Source organism: Marmota monax, unplaced genomic scaffold, assembly GCF_021218885.2.
Source record: "Marmota monax isolate L192 unplaced genomic scaffold, Marmota_monax_Labrador192_F-V1.1 WCK01_AAM20220418_F8-fsc00021, whole genome shotgun sequence".
Taxonomy (NCBI): Eukaryota; Metazoa; Chordata; class Mammalia; order Rodentia; family Sciuridae; genus Marmota; species Marmota monax.
The window spans coordinates 20,667,279-20,690,389 of record NW_026695228.1 but is presented as its reverse complement, the minus strand read 5'-3'; the positions used below and the strand labels follow the sequence as shown (position 1 = coordinate 20,690,389).

General features: G+C 60.2%; 1 protein-coding gene across 19 annotated transcripts in view; it reads left to right on the top strand.

Moving 5' to 3' along the window:
• The first annotated feature begins 1,941 nt into the window (after positions 1-1,941).
• The window catches only part of Mast3 (microtubule associated serine/threonine kinase 3), a 33,418-nt gene continuing 12,248 nt past the window's right edge, over positions 1,942-23,111 (top strand). For 2 of the 19 annotated variants that reach the window (XM_058576545.1, XM_046437142.1), the window contains exons 1-14: positions 1,970-2,012; positions 7,074-7,105; positions 9,364-9,453; positions 17,604-17,692; positions 17,772-17,844; positions 18,012-18,035; positions 18,531-18,609; positions 18,989-19,146; positions 19,323-19,398; positions 19,601-19,810; positions 19,901-20,002; positions 20,189-20,321; positions 21,480-21,538; positions 21,825-21,910. In XM_058576545.1, coding sequence (XP_058432528.1) covers positions 1,974-2,012; positions 7,074-7,105; positions 9,364-9,453; positions 17,604-17,692; positions 17,772-17,844; positions 18,012-18,035; positions 18,531-18,609; positions 18,989-19,146; positions 19,323-19,398; positions 19,601-19,810; positions 19,901-20,002; positions 20,189-20,321; positions 21,480-21,538; positions 21,825-21,910 — 1,250 coding nt within the window. In that variant the 5' untranslated portion in view covers positions 1,970-1,973. Of the gene's footprint in view, positions 2,013-7,073; positions 7,106-8,936; positions 9,105-9,363; positions 9,454-15,217; positions 15,378-17,603; positions 17,693-17,771; positions 17,845-18,011; positions 18,036-18,530; positions 18,610-18,988; positions 19,147-19,322; positions 19,399-19,600; positions 19,811-19,900; positions 20,003-20,188; positions 20,322-21,479; positions 21,539-21,824; positions 21,911-23,111 lie in introns of those variants that run through there. The other 17 variants (XM_046437145.1, XM_046437144.1, XM_046437143.1 and 14 more) reach the window with 17 other exon arrangements.

The window sequence follows — 23,111 nt, the reverse complement described above, 5'->3', positions numbered from 1 at the left end:
CCTGCGCTTCACTTGTCCAGGGCTGCTCAGTGAGACACAGGACAGCCAGCTGAGCTAGAATTTCAACACACAATGTTTGAGCATAACTATGTCCCAGCTATTACAGGGGACATATTTATACTGAAAAATTATACACTGTTTGTTGAAATTCGAGTTTAACTGGGTGGCCGCTTTGGAAAACAGTCTGGCGGTTTGTCACAAATTTAAAACACAGAATCAACATATGGCCCGGAAAGTCCACCGCGAGGTACGTGCCCAAGAGGATTGAAACAGACATCCTTACAAAACCTTCTAGGCGAACACAGACAGCGGCTCTATTCCAAAATTTAAAACACCCTGATGACTGTCAAGGGATGAGCAGATGAACACAATGTGCTCCGACCACACCACAAAATAGTATTTGATCATAAAAGGGAATGAAGTACTGATTCACCACAATGTGGATGAATTTTGAAAACATGATACCAAGTGGAAGAAACCTTCCATGTGGAGAGGACCACAGGGTCTAGGACTGCACTCAGATGAAGTGTCCAGAAACCGCCAGTTTACAGAACAGAAAGCTGACTGGTGTCCCAGCAGCTCGGGAGGCTGAGGCAGGAGGCTCTCGAGTTCAAAGCCAGCCTCGGCAACTTAGCAGAGATCCTGTCTTTAAATAAAATACAAAAAAAAAAAAAAAAACGGCTGGGGATGTGGCTCAGTGGTTAATGCCCGTGGTTTCAATCCCCAGTACCAAAAAAACAAATAAGGGGGGGGGGGAGGGAGAGGAAGAGGAGCACGGGGAGCCTCAGCTAATGAGGACAGGGCCTCTTCTGTGGATGGGGAAGCCGCCTGGATGAGACGGTGGTGGCGGTTGTGCAACTCTATGAATATGCTAAAAATCCCTGCATTGCACATTCTAAAAGGGTGAACTGTCCCGCTCTAACACTAGGACACACCCCAGCCCAGTTATGTCAATTTTAATGAGAAAACTAAGTATTCCCAGCACCGCGTGTTTTTATATGCTCCATCAGGCCACCATAAATTGGTGCAATCCTATAGCACCCTTGAGACATTGGGTCCAATGACACTTCCTAGGATCCCCTACAGCCAGAAAATATATTCCAGTGTCCAGTTTGAACAGGGGACTTGCGGAGGCAGAGACGGTGGTGGCAGGGAAAGAGACTGCAGGGGTTCTCTTGGGACTTGGGGTTGCTCCCAGGCTCGGTTTCTCCTTCTGCAAAGCGGAGAATTTCCGTGAAATGCCTGTGAGAGCCGATGTTCCTGAGGCAGATAGGCAGGTGCTCCGGCAGCCATGACTAAGGCCGCCAGCCTCAAAGAGAAGCTGGCGACCACAGTGGCCCTCTAGCTGTGTATATAGTTTGTTGGCTAGGGGTGGCAGGGTGGTACCAGAACACCTGTCTTTAAAATGTCGATGTTTTGTTCATCACGAACATTTTCATTTCGATTTTTAAAAAATTATCCCCAAATATTATTTAAAAATTTTTTTAGTTGTAGATGGACACAATATCTTTATTTACTCTTATGTGTGCTGAGGATCGAACTCAGCGCCTCAAGCATGCTAGACGAGCGCTCTCCCACTGAGCCGCATCCCCAGCCCCAATTCCAAATATTATTGATGAGTTTTGGGGGAAGTCTTAACTTTTGCGAGTGCCAGTCTTGCTGTGTGCTCTGGGCACATTGATTAACCTCTCTGAGTCTCAGTTTCCTATCTGCAAAAATGGGAATGAATAATGCTCACTTCCTTCTAGGAGGATTCATTACAAAATATTCACTTGGATGCTTTGTGGCCGGGCTGGGCCTGGAGGGGCGGGGCCGCTCGCCCGCTGGGGGCGGGGCCCTTCCAGATGGGCTGCCCGGGGAGGGGTGGGGTCAGACCACGTCAGCTGACCGGCCTGGCCAATAGCGCCCGGGGGCGGGGTCTGGCAGGCCGGGGCGGGGCCGGGGGCGGGCCCCGCGGCTCGGACTCGCTGGCCATGGACGAGTCGAGCCTCCTGCGGCGCCGCGGGCTCCAGGTGAGGCCTTTGCGCGGGCGGGCGGAGGGCGAGGTGCGGCGGCCGCGGGTGGGTGCCGGGGCGGGGCCTCCGCCGGCCGTGGGGAAACTGAGGCAGAGGGCGGGGCGCTGCCGGGTCGCGCCCTCTGCCCGCCTGCATCTCAAAGTGCGTTTTGCCCGCTGGGAGGGGGCTGTCCCCATTGGATTCATGGGGAAACTGAGGCTCCAGGAGATGGCGTGGGAGGAGGGGACTGAGGGTTGTCCCCTCCCCACCAGATGCTCTAATAATAATAGGCTCCACAGCAGCCCGGGCGCCGAGCTCGCCATATGTTCATCGTTGTGTCAACCCCGTTACTACCGACATGCGACTGTCATTAGTTTATATCAGTACCTGCCTGGGTCGTGGCTGTGCCACTGTACCCCAGACTGAGGTCACGTCTAGAGCCGGTCGGGGTGGGGGGACTGTCCATTTATCAGGTAAGGAAACTGAGACCCTACCTGGCAAAGTCACTAATCAGGGTTTGCCCAGCCGGGATTCATTCCGCGCCCTTAAACAGCTCTCTCTGGGCTCAGTCCAGACATTTGTGTGACCTGGGAGGACCCGATACTCAGGCCTCAGTTTCCCTGTTCACCATAAGAGCCCTGCTTTCCCAGCCTTTGGCACCATGTCTGTGTTGAGTGGCTGTGTGACCCGAGGTAAGAACACTGCTGTTGGGACAGCAGAGCCCTAAGTTCGAACCCACCCTGGGAGTACATGACCCCAGGTGGCAACTCCTGGCAACTCCTTTGACCTTTCTGAGCCTCAGTTTCCCTGTTTATACCATCTGTAAAATGGGGATTCAGATCTGGCTATTTCCCTCCGGGCTCGGACCAAACCCTTAAGAAGCCACCAGGTTGCAGGCCAGGACCTGGCAGTCGTCATTTACCAAGCCAACAGTCATTGAGCACCTACTGTGTGCCCAGCTCTGGCAAGGTGGCAACCTCCAGAGGTGCCCTCCTGGGCCACACAGGCTGCTGGGAAGGTAGATGCCTGAGCAGCTCTGACCCCACAGAGTGGTCAGGTCTGATGGGAGACTTCCAGGCTGCTTCTGGGGTTGTGGGGTGACCTCAGGGCATCAGAGGCAGCTGCGGGTGGCAGGGTGCGGGGGTGGGTATTTGGGGAAATGAAAAAGGCTGAGGAAAGCTGGAACCAAGGGAAGACAGAGAAAGTGGCAGGAGCCTCGAGGGGCCAATGTGGGAGCCGAGGCAGGCAGGTCCCCAGGCTCCAGGCTTCAGGACTGGGAACTTGGCAGAAGGTAATGAGAAGCCTCGTGGGGGGAGGGCCAGGAGGGGTGAAGCAGAGCTGGGGACAGAAACACTGACCTCCCAGGGCATGGCGGGGAGGGTGCCGAAGGGGAAGGGAGGAGGCCAGAGACAGGACCTGGGGACCTGGACAGAAAGGACGGGGCGGGGTGGGACTGGCCGGCAGGGGGGTGTTGTGGGGGTCGGGCAGGCCCTGCCTGGAGCGTCAGTTAGATGCCAGCCCCGCCCTCGGCCTCTTAAAATAGAGAAACCGCCTCCGGGTAAGAGAATGGGGGCGCTGCTGACGTCAGGAAGTGGGACCAGTTCCATGGGGGGCAGACATTCCTGCAGGAGTCCTGCAGTTACCAAAGGAGAAACTGAGGCTTCGGGAAGAGTAGCTGCCATCCCAGTCTCCCCGTGTAGGTGACAGTCAGGACTGGAACCCAGGCAGGTCCTCTCCCCCTGCAGAACAACCCGGCATTGGCCTGCATCCAGGGAGGTGAGGCCGGATCGCCTGGGTGCATGGGCATTTCAGACAGCGGGCACAGCATATGCAAAGGCCCAGAGGTCAGGAGGCAGTGCTGCTGTTGTGCGGGGAAATAAACTAGAGTCATTTCCTAGCACTAGAGCCAGAGGTGCGAGAGGGGGTGACTGACAGCAGCACCGATTCTTAAGAGGTTAGACTTTCCCCCTAGGGTAAGGGGACCATCGGAGGAGCTGGAGCAGGAGAGGACACAAACACATCTGGGATCTGAAAAGACTCCTCTGGAGCCAATGGGGGGCAAAAAGGGGAACAAAAGCCAGGAGTGAGACTGGCCAAAGTGGGAGAAAGTTAAAATAATGATAAAATAATCATAAAATACTAATAACTGTTCAAATTAACAGACTAAGCACTGTTCGTGCCTCTAATTCTCCTGAGAGCTGGAGGGGTTGATGCTATTAGTAGTCGCATCTTTCAAAAGGGGACACTGAGACTCAAAAAGGGAAAATAACCCTTCCGGCGGGTGAGCGTGCAGGAGCTCAGGGGCTTTGCTTCTTGATGCTGTCAATCTCCCTCCTTACCTGGAACCCCTCTTAAGGGCCAGGGTAACGTCTCAGCCAATCAGGCCGCAGGCTGCTGATGCGAGCCAATCAGATTTCTAGGAGGCCAAACATTGCCGAAGGTCAAAGAATCAATTCATAAAATCTACGGGAAGTTCTGAGGACTCAAGTCGGTCGCTGATTGGCCAGATCAGACAATAGCGGTGGACATCCTGTCCAGTTAGATGGTGGCCAGGCGGGGGCACGAATGGTCCTATAAGCAGTTTCTGACCTAGTCCGCGGGAGCAGTGGGACAGGGCAGGAGGGGGGACGGGTTCAGCTCAGCCAATGAAACTCAGCAGTTATTGCTGCTGCTGCTATTAGTATTTCGCCGGCTCCTTTGCGTCACACACGACAGAATTTCAAAACACCAGATGCCCAAACAGAGCATCCCTAGGACAGAAAATGTGGCCGCGACCTGTAACTGGACTTTGTCTCCCTTGCTGCTTGGGAGGCTCCCTAGCAGGTCCGTCCTTCAGGGCGACTCTGCTCCCCCAGGCCCACAACACTGGCTCTCCTCCTCCAGGAAGCCCTCTGGCTGGAGCGACGTGAGCCTTGCCGAGTTTGCATTCCTGCGCTTCATCCCCACAGCCACCCCCTTTTTGGGGGGGGTTGGTACTGGGGGTTGAATTCAGGGGCCCTCGACCACTGAGGCACATCCCCAACCCTATTTTGTATTTTATTTAGAGACAGGGTCTCCCTGAGTTGCTTAGCACCTCGCCATTGCTAAGGCTGGCTTTGAACTCCAGATCCTCCTGCCGCGGCCTCCCCAGCCCCTGGGATTGCAGGCGTGGACCACCACCGCCACCCTTTTCACATGCTGTTAGGACACCCAGCCCAATCCGAGATCACCCTGCTCGGGGAAGCCCCTTGGGTCCCCTCTCTGGATGCCCCCAAACCCTCCTCTCCCTCTGCCCCCCCTAGACCCTCCAGCATGGGATGCCCAAGTCCTGCTCCGTCACCTCCAAATTGGGGGATCCTCAGATGATGAGGCTTGAAGAAGCAGCATCACCCAGCCAAGAGGATACCCCAACTAATATGTTTTAAGGGCAATTCCAGGGTCGCGGTGGGAACCACGTTCGGCAGGAGCCGTTCCGTCGGGGAACAGCCGCTGGGAGGGGGCTGTGGGGAAGCAGATGGTGCGGGAGCGGAGGGCCGGGGGCGGCGCCAGCGGAGCTGTGTGGGTCCAGCTTCCTGCTGAGCCTTCCAGGGGCTCCTTTCTCTCCGCCACTGCGCGTCTTTTTGTACCGGGGATGGCACTGAGATGGTGATTATTATGAACGTCACCGAGTCACCCTCTGGGCGCTGCGGCATCCAGGTCTCTCCCCCCAGCGCAGACCCTGCATTGGCTGCTCCTGGATTCTCCCCAGACTCTACAAAGCGATGCCTCCGTGCTCTTTCTTGAGGACACTGAGGCACAGAGGGGTTAAGTTGCTTGGCGGGGGCCACACAGTGCAGGAGTGAGGCGGCTGGCCTGGGGACCACAACTGTCAGAACTTTGGAAGGAAAAGGCTGAGATGGGGGTGGCAGCAGCTGGGACCCCGGGGTTCAGATCCCTCGGTTTCAAGCCAGGCGGTGGGGGCGAGGTGGGATGAGGTCCCACAGCGACTGGAGGAGACAGGAAGGAGGTCTTGGTGGCACTGGCGGTGGCGATGGCTCCTGGATCTGGGACTGCCTGCCCTAACGGTAGTGAGCTCTGTCCTGAGGTTCGGGGAGACCTCCGAGGGGCAGCTCATTCTCCGGTTCCGAAAGGTTCGGTTTTGTGAGAGCAGCGTAGCTGGGAGCAGCCTGAGGGGGACCGCCGGAACCCCGCACCCCTCCTCCCGTTCCCCCGCGGGAGACCCTGCCCCTCCTCCCAGCCGGGTCGTCCAGCCCCTGGCAATTTCCGGCCCCCTCCAATTGGCTGCGGGGGCCGATGACGTCATTGGTTGCCATGGCGAACACCCCGCATCAGGACGTGGGCAGCCTGGAGCCCACCGAGGTAAAAATAGTCCTGTGTCCCCAAGCAGCCGCCCCATTGTGTGTGTTTGTGTGTGTGGGGGGGTGTCCCGAGACCCAGTTTCCCATCTCCCCCTCTACCGAGAGTCGTGGGCACCTGGCTTCCCTCAGTTTCCCAGCGTGTAAAACGGCCCCTGCACCTGGGGCACAGTAGAGGCTCAGTAAATGGGAGTCCGAATTCCCAGGATTGTGATAGCTTCTGCGTAGGCCCTCGCTGAGCTCAACACACAACAAAAATGATCATGTTACCCCAGAGTCCTGCTGATGTCACCTCCAAATTACAGATGGGAAACTGAGGCACATCATCACAGATCACTCTCACCACCGGAAGGAAACATAAGAGAACGGGAGGCAGGTCTGAATGTCCCTGGATTCTGGGGAAAAAAAAAAAAAAAAAAAAAAAAAGAACTCTTGGGTAGGATCTCTCTGAAGGTGGACCCTGGAGTCACAGCGGACCCCAAACCCAGGGCTTTCTAGCTGCCTGTGGTAGAGGCACCCAGAGTTGGTGCAGGCCAATTTGTCGAGCTCTAAAAGGGAAGGTGCAGCTGGTGCAAAAGCCCTGAGGCAGAAGTCTGAGTCCAGTGTGTGGAGTGACTAGAAAGGAGGCATTGGCTGAAGGGAAAATTGAAGGAATGATTTGGGGTGTCGCTGGATCAAGGGCCAGGGTTCAAAGTGCTTGCTTTCTAAGGATGATTCCCCCCCCCCTTTTTTTTTGTCATTTCAGAAGGAGCTGAGCCTGCCTCGCCGAGGACGGGGGTGAGTTCATCTGGGGCCCGTGGTCCTGGGTACAGAGTGGTGAATTTAGGGAACAGTCACTCAGAGGCTTCTCACCGCCAGCCTGCCCTGGTGTTTGGAGCGCTTCCTGAGCACGTGGGAGGCTGGCCGGCAGCCCGGAGGCCCAGCCTGTATGCAAATGAGGGACCTGAAGCGGGGAGGAGCTTGGTCGCTGGGCCCCGGCGGAGCTCGGAACCGAGACCCTGCTCTGGAGTCCGGAGTCGGATCTGGGGCGCCCCAGCCCCGCACACCCAGAGCAGCCCGCACGCCCCCCGCGGCGGGCAGCTCACCTCCGTTCAGGGGTGCTCGTCGAACATTGTCCTCCTAAGGGTCACACCGGCATTCCTGTAGGTTGGCAGTTTGGGATCCCCAAAGCTCAAGAGCCTCTTGTTCAAGGTCTCCCCCCCACTTAAGGTGGGAGAACCCAGAGCCCCGGGGGGGGGGGGGTCCTTGTGCTCCCGTCTGACCCCGGGTGAGCGCAGGCACGCCCTCTTCGCGGGAGGCCTTCGCCCCAGTCGGGGCTGGGAATCGCTCAACAGACATTTCTGGGGCACCTGCTGCATGGGGCAGGTGCTTGGGGCACAGGGGACCCAGAAACAAGTGAATCGCAGGCCTGCCCACAGAGCTAGTGCTCTTGGGGAGGGAAAAGGGACAGTGACAGTGCAGCCGAGAAAGAGAACGAGGGGCTGGCGGCAGCTGTAGCCTGAGATCTGGGGGCTTCTAGGAGGAGGTGGCCTTGACTCTCGATCTGGAAGGGGAGGAAAAGCGGCCCCTGGGAGGCTGGGGGAAGGGCACCCCGGGTAGAGGTTAGCGGTAGGAGCAAAGGTCCTGAGGTGCGGAGCAGCTGGCGTTGGAAGACCGCAGGGGGCAGGGCGGCTGAGCCGAGAGAGGCTAGGGGAGGTGGAGGGAGAGAAGGGGGAGGTCTGAGGACGGGGTCAGAGTGGCTCCCTAGGCCAGGCCATCTGCTCTTGTTGGAGTGGGGATGGCGCAGCTGGTGGGGAGGGGCCTTAGGGGCCCAGGAGGGGAGGGACTCGGACATTGCCCGGAGGGCGGGCACTGTCCCTGGCCTTTGCCCAAGCTGGGGGCAGGGTAGTGGGCAGTGAATCAACCGCGAAGGGCAAAGTCCGGGGCTCTAGGGCAAGACGGGGCCACAGACCCCCGAGGAGTTGCCCCCTCCCTGCCCCCTGCCTGACAAAGTCCACCCTGGGATCAAGGGGTCGCGGGGCGAGACACCCATCCTCAGATCTGTGCGGTCGAGGCTGAGAGGAAGGGACAGCTTGGGCTGGGAGCGCCGTAGGGGGGCGGTGAGGGGACAGCTCCGCGGAGTGGGGTGAACTCGGACGTGGATGCCGAGAAGGATGTTTCCAGCAGAGGCAGCCGCGCGAAGGAAAGGCCTGGAGGCGCGTCCGGGCCTCTGGTCTGCGTGGCGATGCTGAGAGCCGGGACGCGGGCGGGGGACGCGGTGACGGGGCTGGGCGGAGCGCGGGCATCCTGGGTGCGGGACGCCCGGGGCCAGGCGAGGGCGGAGCCGGCCGGGAGGAGGGGCGGGGTCGGGCGATGGGGCAATCGCGCCGCCCAGGCGGCAGTGACCGCCCTTCCTTTGGGGCCACGCAGCTGGGGACCTGGGGACCTCGCGGCCTCGGAGCCCTCCAGAGAAGGGGGCGGCGCCCACCGCTGCCTTCTCCCGGCCGCGCGACCCCTCCTGCCCGCCGGGCTTGCGCGCAGGTGCCGCGCTCCGAGCCCCGCCCCGGGGCGGAGAGAACCGCCCCCCGCGCCCCCGGCGGCCGAGCCTCCGCGCCGGTCCGCCGCACCCGCCAGGCGCGCCGCCCCTCGGTCCGTGTCTGTCCGTGCGACCGATCGCGCCACGATCGGGGCTTGGGAGCCGCCAGGAGGACGTCGTTACCCGGCCGCGTAGACGCGGCCCCAGCCTCGGCATGAAGTCCCGCAGGGACAAGCTGCACATCCCGGCGCTGACCCTCGAGTGAGTGCCGCGCCGGGCGGGGAGGGGGACCGGCGAGGACAGGATGACAACCACCCTCCCAGCCACCCCGCGTCTCGGTTGGTGTCGCCGCCTCCGGGGAGCCTTCCTGGCCCCTCCCTCGCGGCCTGCGCTGAAACCCAGAATCCCCGGCCTGGGGCCCCTCCTCGCCCGGAGAACCACTGCCCTGGTCTGGTCTCCGGATCCGGCCACACTCAGGGGCAACCGCCAGGTTCACCGTCCCCGGCCTCTTTCTTTGCAGTCTGTCTCCGAGCAGTCAGAGCCCGTCGCTGCTGAGCCCCAGCAGCCCCTGCAGCCCCTGTAGCCCCTCCCTGGGCCTGCACCCCTGGAGGTAAGTGACCGCGCCGCTGCGGGCACCCCAGAGCCTTGGAAGGCTCCAGACCCAGCTCTCTCCCCAGGGTACTGTAAGCTGGTGACATCACCTCTCAGGACCTCAGTTTACCCCTCTTTATAATGGTTGGCCCAGGCACACTGGGGCCAAGATGGGGAAATTCCATTTACAGCCTGGCCAGCAGGTCCTCACCTGACAGGTGGCCCAGGCCGGCCAGAACTTGAGCTGTTGCCCAAGGACTTCCCCCAGACAGGTGCTGGATTCCCAGGCTGCTCTGGGCAGCGACCTCGGGGACCTACGTGGAACTCTCCTCCCTCTGAGCATACACACACGCCCAAGCCCCAGAATCCACCACTAGAGCCCAGGCTTGGAGCCCTGTGCACCAGGCTGAACCAGACAGAGCGGTCAGGAGGAATACCCAGCCTGCCGGAGTGCCAGTGTGGCTCCAGGCCCGCATTCCCTCCCTCACCCTGGCAGGAGGTCCCTGCTTAACCCCATTTCCCAGCTGAGGAGATTGAGGCCCAGGGGAGAATCCTATTCTTCTGATTTAGTGTGTCTGGGGACCAAGGATCAAGGCCAGATATGCCACCAGAGTCTGTCAAGGTTTGAGTCACTCTCTGTGACTGGGCAGGTCTCAGGGTCTTGCCACTGTACGGGGAAGAATGTTATGGACTGGAACCCAGGGGTGCTTAACCAATGGGCCACGTCCCCAGACCTTATTTATTTATTTAGAGAAAGGATCTCGTTAAGCTGCTTAGTGCCTTGCTAAGTAGCTGAGGCTGGCTTTGGACTCATGATCCTCCTTCCTCGGCCTCCTGAGCTGCTGGGATCACAGGCATGCGCCACTACATCCAGCCTTTCCAAAAGCTTTTCTTTTTTAATATTTACTTTTTAGTTGTAGGTGGACACAGTACTATCTTTATTTTTATGTGGTGCTGAGGATCGAACCCAGCGCCTCAAGAGTGCTAGGTGAGCGCTCTACCGCTGAGCCCCAGCCCTGGCCCTCCACATGTTTTAATAAGAGAGAACAACATGGAGCCCACACTGGGTGCCTGGCAGTAGGCAAGTTTCCTGTCATTCAATCAGCAAGTGCTTATTAGACACCTACTGTGTGCCTGGTGCTAAAGGCATAAATGTGAACAAGAGGAACACATTCTTTCCTCCAGGGAGTTCTCAGCCAGCATGAGGAGATGGTGATGAGCAAGCATGTGGATAAACAAGACCCGTTCAAGTAGGGAACTCATGGGGAGTTGCTGTTTGAGCCCGGGCATGGACAGATCTAGGCAGAAATTGGCACAAGGCAGTGGGAACAGGATATGCAAAGGTCCTGAGGCAGGATGAAAAATTTTAAAGCTTCTGTCACTGCCTGGGGACAGGCATGGATGTGGCAGAGACAAAGAGGTAGGTAGTGCAACATTTGGACAGAAGAGAGTAGGGCCTGGAGTAAGTTGAGAAGCAGGGACTGCTGTCATCCCCATAGAGGAGAGGAGAGAACAAGCACACAACCTCAGAATGTATTGCCCAGAGACGCCCTGGGAGAGCATCAGGACAGATCTGACTCTGAGTCCTTGGCCTCCACCCCAGTGAGGACAGGAGGGGAGGGAAGGAGCCCTGGGTTGGGCGTGGCGGAACAGACTTATCAGAGGAAATGGAGGCAGTTTGGGGCCAGAGGGGAGGCCACCAGGATGCCTCACTCACCACCAGGGGGCAGCAGAGCCAAACTACCTCGGGCCATGCGAGCAAATGGGTCTCTGCCTCCAGGTGGCCCAAGCACCCTAGGAGTAAGCCTTCATTTGTCCCCTTAGCCCCCAAGGCTCTAGAGGCCATGGTCCCTGTGTCCCTGCCCCCACTTCCCCCCCATACCTCTCCCCATCGCTCAATCTGCTCTAGTCAAAGAGTTTGGGGGAGCTGGTCATCCTCAATGCAGACTGGTCAGGCCCCAGGACCTTTGGGATCATTTCCCCTCTGCCCAGAGCCCCTTTCCTTCCAGGTCTCCATGAAGCCCTCAAATGGGCAACTGTGCCAACTTCTTTCCAGATCCTGGTCACACTGTTATGCTTGTGTCCCTCCCTCTGTCCCCACCAGGAGTGCGACCTGCACGTCTTCTTGTGTGATCAAGTTGTTTTTCTCCCTTGGAGGTTTGGGAGCCCCAAACCTGAACCTGTTATGATCATTTGTGTCCTCAGGGCAGGGCCTGGGATCCAGCGGGTGCTCGGCTAATGCTTGTGGCATGGGTGAATGGGGACAGCTGGGAGGGTGTCTCCTGTGGTGGTGGGAGTGGAGAGATGGTGTTGAGAAAGATATGAGGCGGACCCTTGTGGACAAAGAGGCTGTTCCAGGCAGGAGCAGCACTGGGAGCCCCTGGGACACCCCTGGGACCTTAAAGGCCAAGGGCAGGAAGAATGTGGCTTTTGTATCTGGGGCACTGGGAGCCCTACAGGATGTGGGGTCAGGAGAGGCACAGGGGGATGGGCCAGTGGGGAGGGCAGAAGGGCTGCGGTGGCCAGTCCAGCAGCCAGTCAGGGGGAGGCCTGAGACCCACTTACCCAGTCCCTAGCACAAGCCGAGAGAGGCAAAGGCCAAGGTCACAGAGTGGATGAGGGACCTGGGTAAGATCTGAATCTTAAGAGGGATCCATTCAGGGATTCTACAGTTCTGCTCCAGAGCAGTGAGGAGCCGTGGGGGTGTGGGCACAGGAGGGGCCTGTCTGATGGGTGGCCAGCGGGGTCAGAGCTCAGCCCTTCTGGTTTGTCTTTTTGTGGGGGGATGGGGAGTACCGGAGATTGAACTCAGGGGTACACAACCACTGAGCCCCCATCCCCAGCCCTGTTTTGTATTTAATTTTATTTTATTTTGATTCAGGATCTCAATAAATTGCTGAAACAGGCCTCAAGCTTGTAATCCTCCTGCCTTGGACTTCTAAGCAGCTGGGATTACAGACATGCACCACAATGCCCAGACCTGCTACCAGGGATTGAATTCAGAGGTGCATAACCACTGAATCACATCCCTAGCCCTTCTTATTTTTTTATTTTGAGTCAGGGTCTAGTGGAGTTGCTGAGGCTGGCTTTGAGTCACCAGGATTACAGGTGTGCACCACCAGGCCTGGCTTAATTATAACTTTTCTTGGTGGGGGTAGTTCTGGGGTTTGAACTTAGGGGCACTTGACCACAGAATCACATCCCCAAGTCTAATTTGTGTTTTATTTAGAGACAAGGTCTCACTGAGTCGCTTAGCACCTCGATGTTGCTGAGGCTGGCTTTGAACCCGCGATCCTCCTGCCTCAGCCTCCCGAGCCCAGCAGCCCTTCTGTTTTTATGGGGCTGGAAACTGGGGTGCTCTACCACTGAGCCACATCCCCAGCCCTTTTGTTTGTTTGTTTTCAAGACAACCTCGCTAAGTTGCTGAGGCTGGCCTTGAACTTGTGATCCTCCTGCTTCAGCCTCCTGAGTGGCTGGGATGACCGGGGCCTGCCGCTGCGTCTGGCCAGAGATCAGCCCTTCAAGGGTGGCCTTCTCCGTTTCCGCGGAAGCAGGCCCTGTGCTGTGGGGGGGAACTGAGGCCAGATGGGCCTGGGAGAGGCCGCTGCTGGGGAGGCCAGGGCAGTGGGCAAGTGTGATGGGGCGTGGGGGTTGCTAAGTGTACCTGTGGCTGGTGACGAGGAGCATCTTGTGTACCCAGCGTATGCAGAGGTGTGTCTGGAACACATGGGTGGGGCGGGTGGCTCAGATGCAGAGACAAAATATGGAGTCTGTGGCTCCATCCCCAGAATCGGGAGGCTCTGTTCCCTGAACCGAGCTCAGACCGGATGCTGGCCTGGGAGCTTAGGTGGCCCCCGCCACCCCCACCCCAGGACTCACCGCTTGCCCTCAAAACAGGTCCCAATGCATGGACTTCTCCTCCTGGCCCCACCATAATCCAGACCCCAGTGGTCCCCTCCCACATGCCGTCCAAGTCTCCTGCTGGCCTCCTGTCCCTTCCCATCCTGTCCCCCCGCAGCCCCTGCGTCCCACGGAGGACATGGTGGATTCACAAACACAACCCAGATGGCGCCCCGTCCCGGCTCCCCGCGGCTCCCCACTGATCCTTCGCCTCCTCCTGCAGCTGGGAGCCAGTGCGGTCAGCCGCCAGCCCCTTCCCTCGCTCCTGCGTGGGACGCCCTTTCTCTGTGGCTGGCTGCTCTTCCTTCTCAGTGTCTCTGCTGGCCGCGGTGTGATCCTCTCTGAGAGATCTCCCAGCTAAAGCCACCATTGGCCAGTGTGGCACCCGCGCGCTCGCTCTTTTCCTTTCTCCACGTTGGTGTTTGACATAATATTGTTCACTTCCTCGTTTCCTGTTTGTTCTCTGCCACCCCAGACTGGGACCTCTGAGGACAAGGAAATTGTATGACCTGGTCCCCGCTGGGTCTTCAGAGTTCAGCACAGGAGTAGGCATAGAGTAGGTGCTCAATAAATGTTTGCTGAGTGAATGAATGACCGGATACCCGGTGTGTGAACTCCAGGTCTGGGGAGCCTGGGGAAACACCCAATAGGGTGGGGCACCTAGGAGTGGCACTGGGGATAGAAGGGCCCTGGCAGAGGATCTAGGAGTGACTTGTGAAGAGGGATGAGTCAGGACTATACACAGGGCATCAGCGCCCACCTCAGCCTCAGTCTCCTGGTCACAGATATGGAGTCTGGCTTCAGCATCAGACCTAAGCTGAGTTCCAAATGGTCCTGGCCCAGGAAGAGACCGCCCTCAGAATGGCTTCCTGGTTTCCAACACCTGGCTTCCTGGGACTGTCCAGAGAGGAGGAAGGAGACATCCCTCCACCTAGAGTGGCAACACATAGAATCCCAGCCTCGTGCCAGGCCTTCCCTGCCTCTCCAGTGCAACCCCGTGTTCACCCCGAGGCCTGTGACAGACGAGGAAACAGGCCAGGAGTTAGTGTGATGCTAACAGTTATGGGACTTGTGTCGCAGGGCAAATGGGAAGCTCTGTGGGCGCCACCTGCCTCTTGGAATCCTGGTGACAGCCCAGCTCTCTCCCGTTGTCCAGTCGAGGAGACTGAGGCTGGAGAAGCTAACTGCTGACCGAGGCCCTCTCCCATTACACACGGGCATAGGAGGCCAGGTGCTCAGGTTCCCTCTGCCCGACACTCCCCCTGGTAGCCCAGTGGTGGGAGACGCGGGGACTCCTAGGGGCCCCCAGCCAGAAGACGACAGGGCTGCCAGGGAAGGGAAGCTGGGTTTGCCACGCTGAATTCCAAGCAGTGGAGCCAGCACGAGCCGGGCCAGGACGCTTGGGTGGGTCTCGAGTGCCACACCCAGAAGGGCTTAGCGCGCCGGGAAAGAGGAAGGGGACAGTGATGGGATTTACGTTGGGGGAAAATAGGCAAGATCCCCGGCTCCCACTTGTGGAAGTGCCGCCAACGCCCCGCCCCCGACGCCTGGGGCCCTAGCAACGCCCCGCCCTCGCCGCCTGGGGCCCCAACGACGCCCCGCCCTCGCCGCCCGCGCCCCTGGAAACGCCCCGCCCCGCCGCCCTCAACCATAGCAACGCCCCGCCCACTCGCCGACACGCGGGTCCGCCGGCTGCGCTTCCGTGTCGCTCGCCCCGCCCCTCCAGGCCAGGCCCCGCCCCCGCACTCGCCTGGGCGGGGTTCCCGCCGCGCTCCCGGGCGCGCGCTTCCTCCTCGCCGGCCCCCCGCCCGCGGCCCCGCGGCGCCCCCTGCCCGGCCCGGCTCCGCGGGGCTCCCGGGGCTCTTCCCGCCGTGGAGGTGCGCGCCCCGCCGTCGCCGGCTGCCCCCGCGCCTGCCCAACCTCGGGCGGCGGCGGCCGCACAAAGGGAAGCAGCATGTCTGACCCCAGCTACTGGACGGCGGTGGCGGCTCCCGGCCATCGGAGCCGCCTGGCCAAGGGCGCGCTGCTGCAGCGCTCCAAAAGGTAGGGGCACCGTGCCGGCCCAGGCGCGGCGGGGACCGAGCAAGTATGAGTTGCCAGACGTGTGACCCGGCGGCATGGCAGGGGCCACGGAGGGCCATCGTGGGAGCGGGGGCACGTTTTGAGATCAACGTATTCTCTAGGGTCCCAGGCAGCTTCCCTTTGCTGTCTGTCCCTCGGTATCTTTCTGCCCGGGTCGCAGCTGGGGTGGTGACAGAGGCAGCGGCAAGTTGGGACCGAGTCAGGATTCGAACCTTGGACTCTAGGTCTGAGCAGAACTGTGGAGCTCCGAAAGACTGAAGCTGCTCTGTCCCAAGGACCCATTCAATGGAAATGTTGGCTCAGAAGCAAATATTTACTGCAGGAGGCTGGCGTGTGGGTGGGAAGTCAGGACCAAATAGCTGGGTCAACCCAGGCAAGGCTGGGTCTCTCTGGAGGGAGCTGTGGACTCTAAGGATCTGGGTTCAAGTTTCAACTTAGCCATCACCTGGCTGTGTGACCTCATGATGATCCTTAACCCCTCTGGGGTTCCTCATTGGTATTTCTGTTTGCCCAGATAGGCAAAGTCTGGGCAGTGGGACCAGCTGCTGAAAGACCTCAGTGCTGAGTCCAGGGCTCAGACTCTCCTCTGAGATCCTGGGGGCACCCTGGAGTGTGTATGGGCCTGGCAGAGACTGGGTACAGGAAAGTGGCCTCAAGGCCCTGTTTCCTGCCTAATCCTTATTCTGTGGTGTGTCCTGGGCTCCATATGGATAGTTACTGGTCCTGAGCCTTCTCCAGGGAGGGTTGTGTAAACAGTTGGCTTTCAATAGGTGCTCAGGAAGTGAATGGATGATGCCTAGTTCTCCTTTGAGACTCGCATTTGGCTGTGGTTTCAAGGCCTTGCCTGGGAGCCAGAGGGAGGCCAACCGAGTGTTTTTTTCCAAATGCCACTGGAAGCAGCAAAGGACCGCAGCAAGCGCTGTGGGCCGCAGCACTGGGGTGTGAGGATGTGGCGACTGGCGGGTGTGTGTGTACATGGGGGGTTGGCAGGAAGTTTGGCAGAAACCTACCGGTTTCACTTTTGTCTCTGTGCCTCTCAGGCTAGAGGACATCCCTGTGGCTGTTGGCGTCTGTGGGCCTCGGTTTCCCAGTCTGGGAAATGGGTGCAGCTTATCTCTCCTCCTCTTGGCCTTGTCAGGATTGGTAGGAGTTGGTGTCGTGCCCCCTAGGAGTCAGGGACCTCAGAGTGTTGTCCAGAGAAAGGCAACATGATAGGCACCCACCCGCCTGGGGTCCAAAGCTGAGTGCCGTGTGTGGGTCTTATGGAATCTCCCCCCATCCTTCGAGGTACACGGATGGGAAACAGGCGCCAGAAGGAGCTACGCGTGGGTCCCTCTTCCCTGTTGTCGCCTGTGTTTACGGATCATGCCGTCACGTCTTGGCCTGCAAGGGCTGTGCCTCCTGCCTGGGACTCCACCGTCCCTCTAGAGGCCCCAACCCTTGCCTGCCTCCCTGCAGTTCTCCTGCTGAGCTGCGTTGGTGGCTGCGTGGGGGCATCGCACATGGGAGCAGAGCAGCGCCCGTTGCTGGGCGACTGCTGGGGGTGGGGGGCAGGGAACTTGTCACTCCTGATTCCCTCTGCCAAGGCGGGGGGGCTGGGCCAGGGCCCAGGTGGGTGGAGGAAGGCCAGGCAAGGTGAAAGAGGTTGTGCCCGGAGTCTGGTGGCCAGAAGGGACCCCGGGTGAAGGGAGGAGAGAGGGGCGGTGGGCCAAGTGAGGCATGCTCACAGGAAACCAGGTCGCCGTCCTCTGATTCTTTGTCATGTGAGATTGGCATTTTAGGCGGATCCTGGGGGAAGGGGCTTGCCCACAGGTGGGGGCAGTGGCCTGGGGCTCCTGCGCAGGCGCAGTGGCTGTCTCAAGCCAGCGGGGGCTCCAGGCGTCCCCTCTGCCTTATCTGTGGGTCCGCCTGGTGGTGGACGCAGCCTGGGCGGAGGGTGGGCAGCAGCTGCAGGCACAGACGCCTGAGGCTTGGCTGGGTCCCCTGGCCATGCGCAGTGTCCACCACGAGGCCGAGTTCCAGGCCCAGTACCTGGGAGAAGCCACCTGGGTGGCGGGTGCAGTGGGAGTGGCCGGGCCCACTTCTGTCCTGCCGCCAAACTGGCCGCACTCGTGCTCCCAGCTGGACATGTGGTGCCCTGCAGAGGCCTGGGCCTGCCATCTGACTCGTCCCTTGCTACCCCGACAGCTGCCGCAGCGGGAACCGCAAAAGCTTGGTCGTGGGAACACCGTCACCGACTCTATCCCGGCCCCTGTCACCACTGTCTGTCCCAACCGGTGAGTGTGGGACGGGGGCCACAGGCAGGTTCCTCTGGCCTGTCTCTGTCCCCTGACTCAGTGTCCCCACCCCCCTCAGCAGGCAGCAGCCCCCTGGACAGTCCCCGGAACTTCTCCGCTGCATCGGCCATTAACTTCCCCTTTGCCCGGAGGTGAGTGGTCGCCGGCCGCAGGGGACAGTGGCCGCAGGGGACAGTGCCCCGCAGGGCCCGGGCTGGGTGGCTGGATTTGCTCCTCATTCGCCTTCTCCCCTCCCCTCCCCTTGCCTGGTGGTGGTGTCTCCCTCTGGCTCCTGCCCCTGGCAAACAATCGGCCCCAGCAGCCACATCCACCGCGCGGACAGGTAATTGCAACGAGCCCGGGGAGGATGAGGGGCACTGACCCCAGAACCAGGGAGGCCCTAAACAAGTCACCAGTTCACTCATCAAGAGCTCACTGAGCACCTGTAACGTGTCAGGGACTTGAATGTCACTTGTTCATTCAACATTTATTGAGCCCCTGCTGTGTGCGGTGAATGGGAGGCTGGACTCTGGCCCTCGAGGAGTCCTTGATCTGCCAGGGGCAGCCAGCGTGTCCCCTAGCAGCTACAACTTAGAGGTCAAGGCTGAGATTGGGGGCACACTGGCAGCTGTAGTCAGGGAAGGCTTCCTGGAGGAGATGCCTGGGGTCAGGAAGAAAGCACACGCTGTGGATTGGCCAGCCCATGCCCCCGGCTCAGCCTTCCCAAGGTCCTTCTTCCAACGGGAGCCATTTTCTGCAAGCCACAGTACCTACTTGGAGTCCCCACTGGCTACCAGGACTGGGCCATGGTGCCATCTACTGCTGTTCCTCTTTCCAGGGCAGACGGCAGGAGATGGTCCCTGGCGTCTCTCCCGTCTTCCGGCTATGGAACCAACACGCCCAGCTCCACCGTTTCGGTACCCAGGGCTCCTCCTTGGGGGGTGGACAGGCGGGTGCCCGGTGGGGAGAACACACCTTTGGTATTTTTTCAAGGTGTCAGTTATCCAGGAAGCAGACCTCCTGGTTGTCCCCGCAGGCCCCATTCTGGTCAGTGGAGGGGGCCTCTGAGCAGACCCAACATTGACCCCAGGTAGCCCCCAGTCTTGGGGACCCCGAGATTGCAGGCCTGTGAGGCCGGGGTCTGACCAGAGGGAGACTTGGGGATATAGGCAGGGAGGGCCTCCTGAAGGAGGGGGCTTGGGGTTTTGAGGGATGCCTAGGAGGCAGGCAGGGTGTGGTCCCTGAGCGGTGGCACCGAGGGCCCTGGCTCTAACCCTGACCTTCCCCTCCCGACAGTCAAGCTCGTCCTCCAGGGAGCGTCTCCACCAGCTTCCCTTCCAGCCCACGCCAGACGAGCTCTGCTTCCTGTCCAAGCACTTCCGCAGCTCAGAGAGTGTGGCTGATGAGGAGGGCCACCGCTCACCGCGCCTGCGCCCCCGCTCCCGCAGCCTCAGGTGGGCCTGGGCCTCGGGCCCCAGGCCCAGCCCTTTCCTGGGCTGCTGTGGGGACCCACACTGTCCCTCCTCCACCTCTGGCCCCCACCTTTGGCCCAGAGCCAGGCCCCCTGCCTCCTCCTCTGGGCTGGGTCTTGTGTCCCATGTCACGAACTGTCCACCCGTCCCCCTTCCAGTCCTGGGCGCACATCAGGGACCTTCGACAATGAGATCGTCATGATGAATCACGTGTACCGCGAGAGGTTTCCCAAGGTGAGCCGCTTGGTGGCTGGGCCGGCCCAGTGCCGTCCTCGTGTTATGTCGTCCTTGCCTGTCCCTCCGTCTCTGACCTGCCGCCTCCTGCGCACACTGCTTCTCTGCCCATCATCCCCACCGTGGCATGGCTGCTCTGTCCTGTACCATGTGCACATGCCATTCCCCAGCTGCCCTCTGACCGGGTCCCCTTGTCATCCAGGCCACGGCACAGATGGAGGGCCGCCTGCAGGAGTTCCTCGTAGCCAATGCGCCCGGCGCGCGGCTGGCCCTGGCGGATGGCGTCCTGGGCTTCATCCACCACCAGATCGTCGAGCTGGCCCGGGACTGCCTGGCCAAGTCTGGCGAGAACCTGGTCACCTCCCGCTACTTCTTGGAGATGCAGGAGAAGCTGGAGCGGCTGCTGCAGGACGTGGGTGGCCCGGGCGGCGGCAGGGGGTCCAAGGGGCAGGACGGGGCGGAGGGGCGTGGCCTGTGACTGATGCCACGCCCACCTCCCCAGGCGCACGAGCGCTCGGACAGCGAGGAGGTCGGCTTCATCGTGCAGCTCGTCCGAAAACTGCTCATCATCATCTCGCGGCCCGCCCGGCTCCTCGAGTGTCTGGTGCGTCCCCTTTTGCGCAGCAAATGCAAGGTCTTGGGCTGTGCCAGGAGGACCGCAGTTCTCCTGTTGTGCAGGACTTGAAGGGGATCCAGGGTGCGACCTTGCTCGGGTGGGCGACCCGGGGAAGGGTCGGGAATTGCAGGAGCCAAGTGTGGGAGCCCCGCTGACCGCCTCTCCGCACCCCAGGAGTTCGATCCCGAGGAGTTTTACCATTTGCTGGAGGCGGCCGAGGGCCAGGCCCGGGAGGGCCAGGGCATCAAGACGGACCTGCCGCAGTACATCATCGGGCAGCTGGGCCTGGCCAAGGACCCGCTGGAGGGTGAGCCCGGCGGGGCGGGGCGAGGAGAGGGAACTGGCCCAGGGAGCGGTCAGAGCGACCTCTAGACCCCACACAGCCCTGCCCTTTTTGTGTGGGCAAGTGCCCCAGATTCTGGGGTCAGCTCATCTCTGTGTCTTTGAACGCAGCATCAGCTGAGCCAAGGGCAGGGGCGAGGCTCAGTGGTAGGCGCCTGCCTGGCACCGGATGCCCGGTTCTGCCCCAGCACTGCAGGCGGAGGGGGGGTTCCATTGAGGCCACTGCGGTGGTGGGCACCTGGAGTCCCAGCTACCTGGGGCGGGGACCGGGATCTAGTGCCACCACAGCATAAGACTTGGGCCTGGGCCAGGCCCGAGTGGCCCAGGAGACTGGGAGGAGGTGGCAGTGTCCAAGCTGAAGGCTGGAGCTAGGGGAGGTGGCCCGCTGCAGGCGTGGGGGGCGCAGCACAGGCAAAGGCCCAGGGGTTGGACTCTGCCCGGGTGAGGAGGGAAGGGGATAGCAGTGAAGGTGCTGGCAGGGGCTGGACATGGTCGTGACGGCGGCCAGCGGTCATCAGCACCGTTGCTATGGTAACCCTGTCATTGTTCCCATTAAAGCTTGGGAGACTGAGGCGCTGGGAAGATGAGGTCAGGCAGGTGTCCACCCAGGTGTGCCTGGGAGCAGACCACCCGTAGACTGGCCATGGCTGCCCCCTGGACCTTGGGTGTGGTGCTGTGGAATGGAGATGCTGCGGGTGGCAGTGAGGGTCTGCCCCCGTGGGGGTGGCAAAGAGTGGCCCAGGCTTGTCTCCTGAGCACCCTGGAGTGAAAGGCACCGAGAATAAAAAGGAGCTCGACCTGAACCCAGGCCTCGTCCTGGAGACTCAGGTGCCCCTGCCAAGCCCAGAGGCTGGAAGTCACGAGGCCTCCTGTGAGCAGTGCCCAAGTGGACGGAGGGGTCTCAGGCTGAAGCTCAGAGTCCTGAGCCATCTGAAGCCTGGGGTACCCATTGACCTTCTAGAAGGTTCCTCAGTCATTGCTTAGTCCAGCCTTTGGGTTTGGCTCAATGGTGGTATCAGGAGCCTGGTCAGGATGTCCCCAGCCCAGCAGCAGCCCCACAGTACTCTGGAGGGAGCAAGGGGCAAGGCGTGAGGCTGTTCAAGCCTCTTCTCTCCATCTGCAGAGATTGAGCCTCTGAGTCATCTCGACGGAGGACAGCCCCCAGCACCCGAGTCCCCAGAGGTGAGTCATGCAGCACCAGGGTCCCTTCCTATCTGCTCTTTCCAGAGTAGGCCAGGCAGACATAGAGGGCTGAACTTGGGGGGTCTTGTGTGTAGTAGGTGCTTAATAAACACCTGTGACTGGGGAGAGGTGGCAGAAGAGGGCCTGTCCCCCATGAAGGCTGGGGCAGGGCAGGCTGGGTGGGAGGGGGCACTATAAGGTGAGCCTGGAAGGAGGTGTAGGAGTTTCCCACGGGAGGGGACCAGCTCTGCGGGGGGGCAGGGTCCTGACCCCTCCTGTCCCCTAGAGCCGTGCCCTGGTTGGCCCATCCCGGAGGAAGCCATGTGAGAGTGACTTTGAGACCATCAAGCTCATCAGCAACGGGGCCTATGGGTGAGTCCTCGGGTCCCTGACCCGTTTGTCCTATGGGCAGAGGGATGGCTGAGGCCCTGGAAGCCCCTGTCCCTTGTCAGCAAGACTCTCACCCTCATACTGGACGGGCAGACAGGGCAGCTGAGGGCCGCAGGGACACAGAGACACAGGCGCCAGGTGACTGTCTTGGATGGGCTCTGAGCAGCCTTTACCTGCCCCAGGGTAGAGGACTCTAGGGGCTTGGGAGGCTGGTTAAGGAAAAAGATGACCCCATGCATACAGCAGGCATGCAGGTCATATAGGTGACCTGGACAGCTCTGCACAGAGCCGGGTCCCTTGCAGCTGAGACCCCTGGACACTGCGGTCTATTTCCTTCCTTCCTGGGTTGAACCCAGGGGCACTCGACCACTGAGCCACATCCCCAGCTGTGAGACAGGGTCTCCCTCAGTTGCCTAGGCTGGCCTCTAACTTGCAGTCCTCCTGCCTCAGCCTCCTGAGTTGCTGGTGACACCACGCCCAGCTGGATGTGACAGTTTAGGGTGTTACCATGGAAAAAGGGCGGGGGTCAAGGGGACTGGCAGGGAGAGGGGTGCTGGAGCAGGGCCTGTGTGTCCACCTGACACTCTGGGTCAGAGGTGCAGAGAGTGGCAACGGCTGCGGCCTCTGTACCTTTATCTGATCTGTGGTTGGGAGCTGGGCTGGCCACGTAGTTCTCAGTGGCCCTCAGTGGCCCTCGCTCTTGCTTGGGCTTGTTTCAGTCCTTCAGATGTGGACAGAGTCTGAGCTGGTGCCAGTGGACCGTGGGGGAACTGGCGAGGCCTGGTGTGAGAGAACAGCCAGCGGGAGGCGTGGAGGCAGGAGGAGGCGTGGGCAGGTCCACAGGTGCCAGTTAGATAGGAGCAGGTAGCCCCAGGGCCTCTGCACTGTGGGCGGGGCAGCTTGCAGCAGTTTATTATATATTTTATATACATCTAAAGACGGAAGAATTTACATTTACGTATTTAATTTTTTTAATATCTCCATTTTATTTTTATGTGGTGCTGAGAATCGAACCCAGTGCCTCACGCATGCTAGGTGAGCGCGCTACCACTTGAGCCACATCCCCCCAGCCCATAATTTTTTTAAGAGAAGAGTTCTAAGGCTCCCAACACAAAGAAATGATCAATGCGCCCAAGTGCAGTAGCTCATGCCTATTATCCCAGCGACTTGGGAGGCTGAGGCA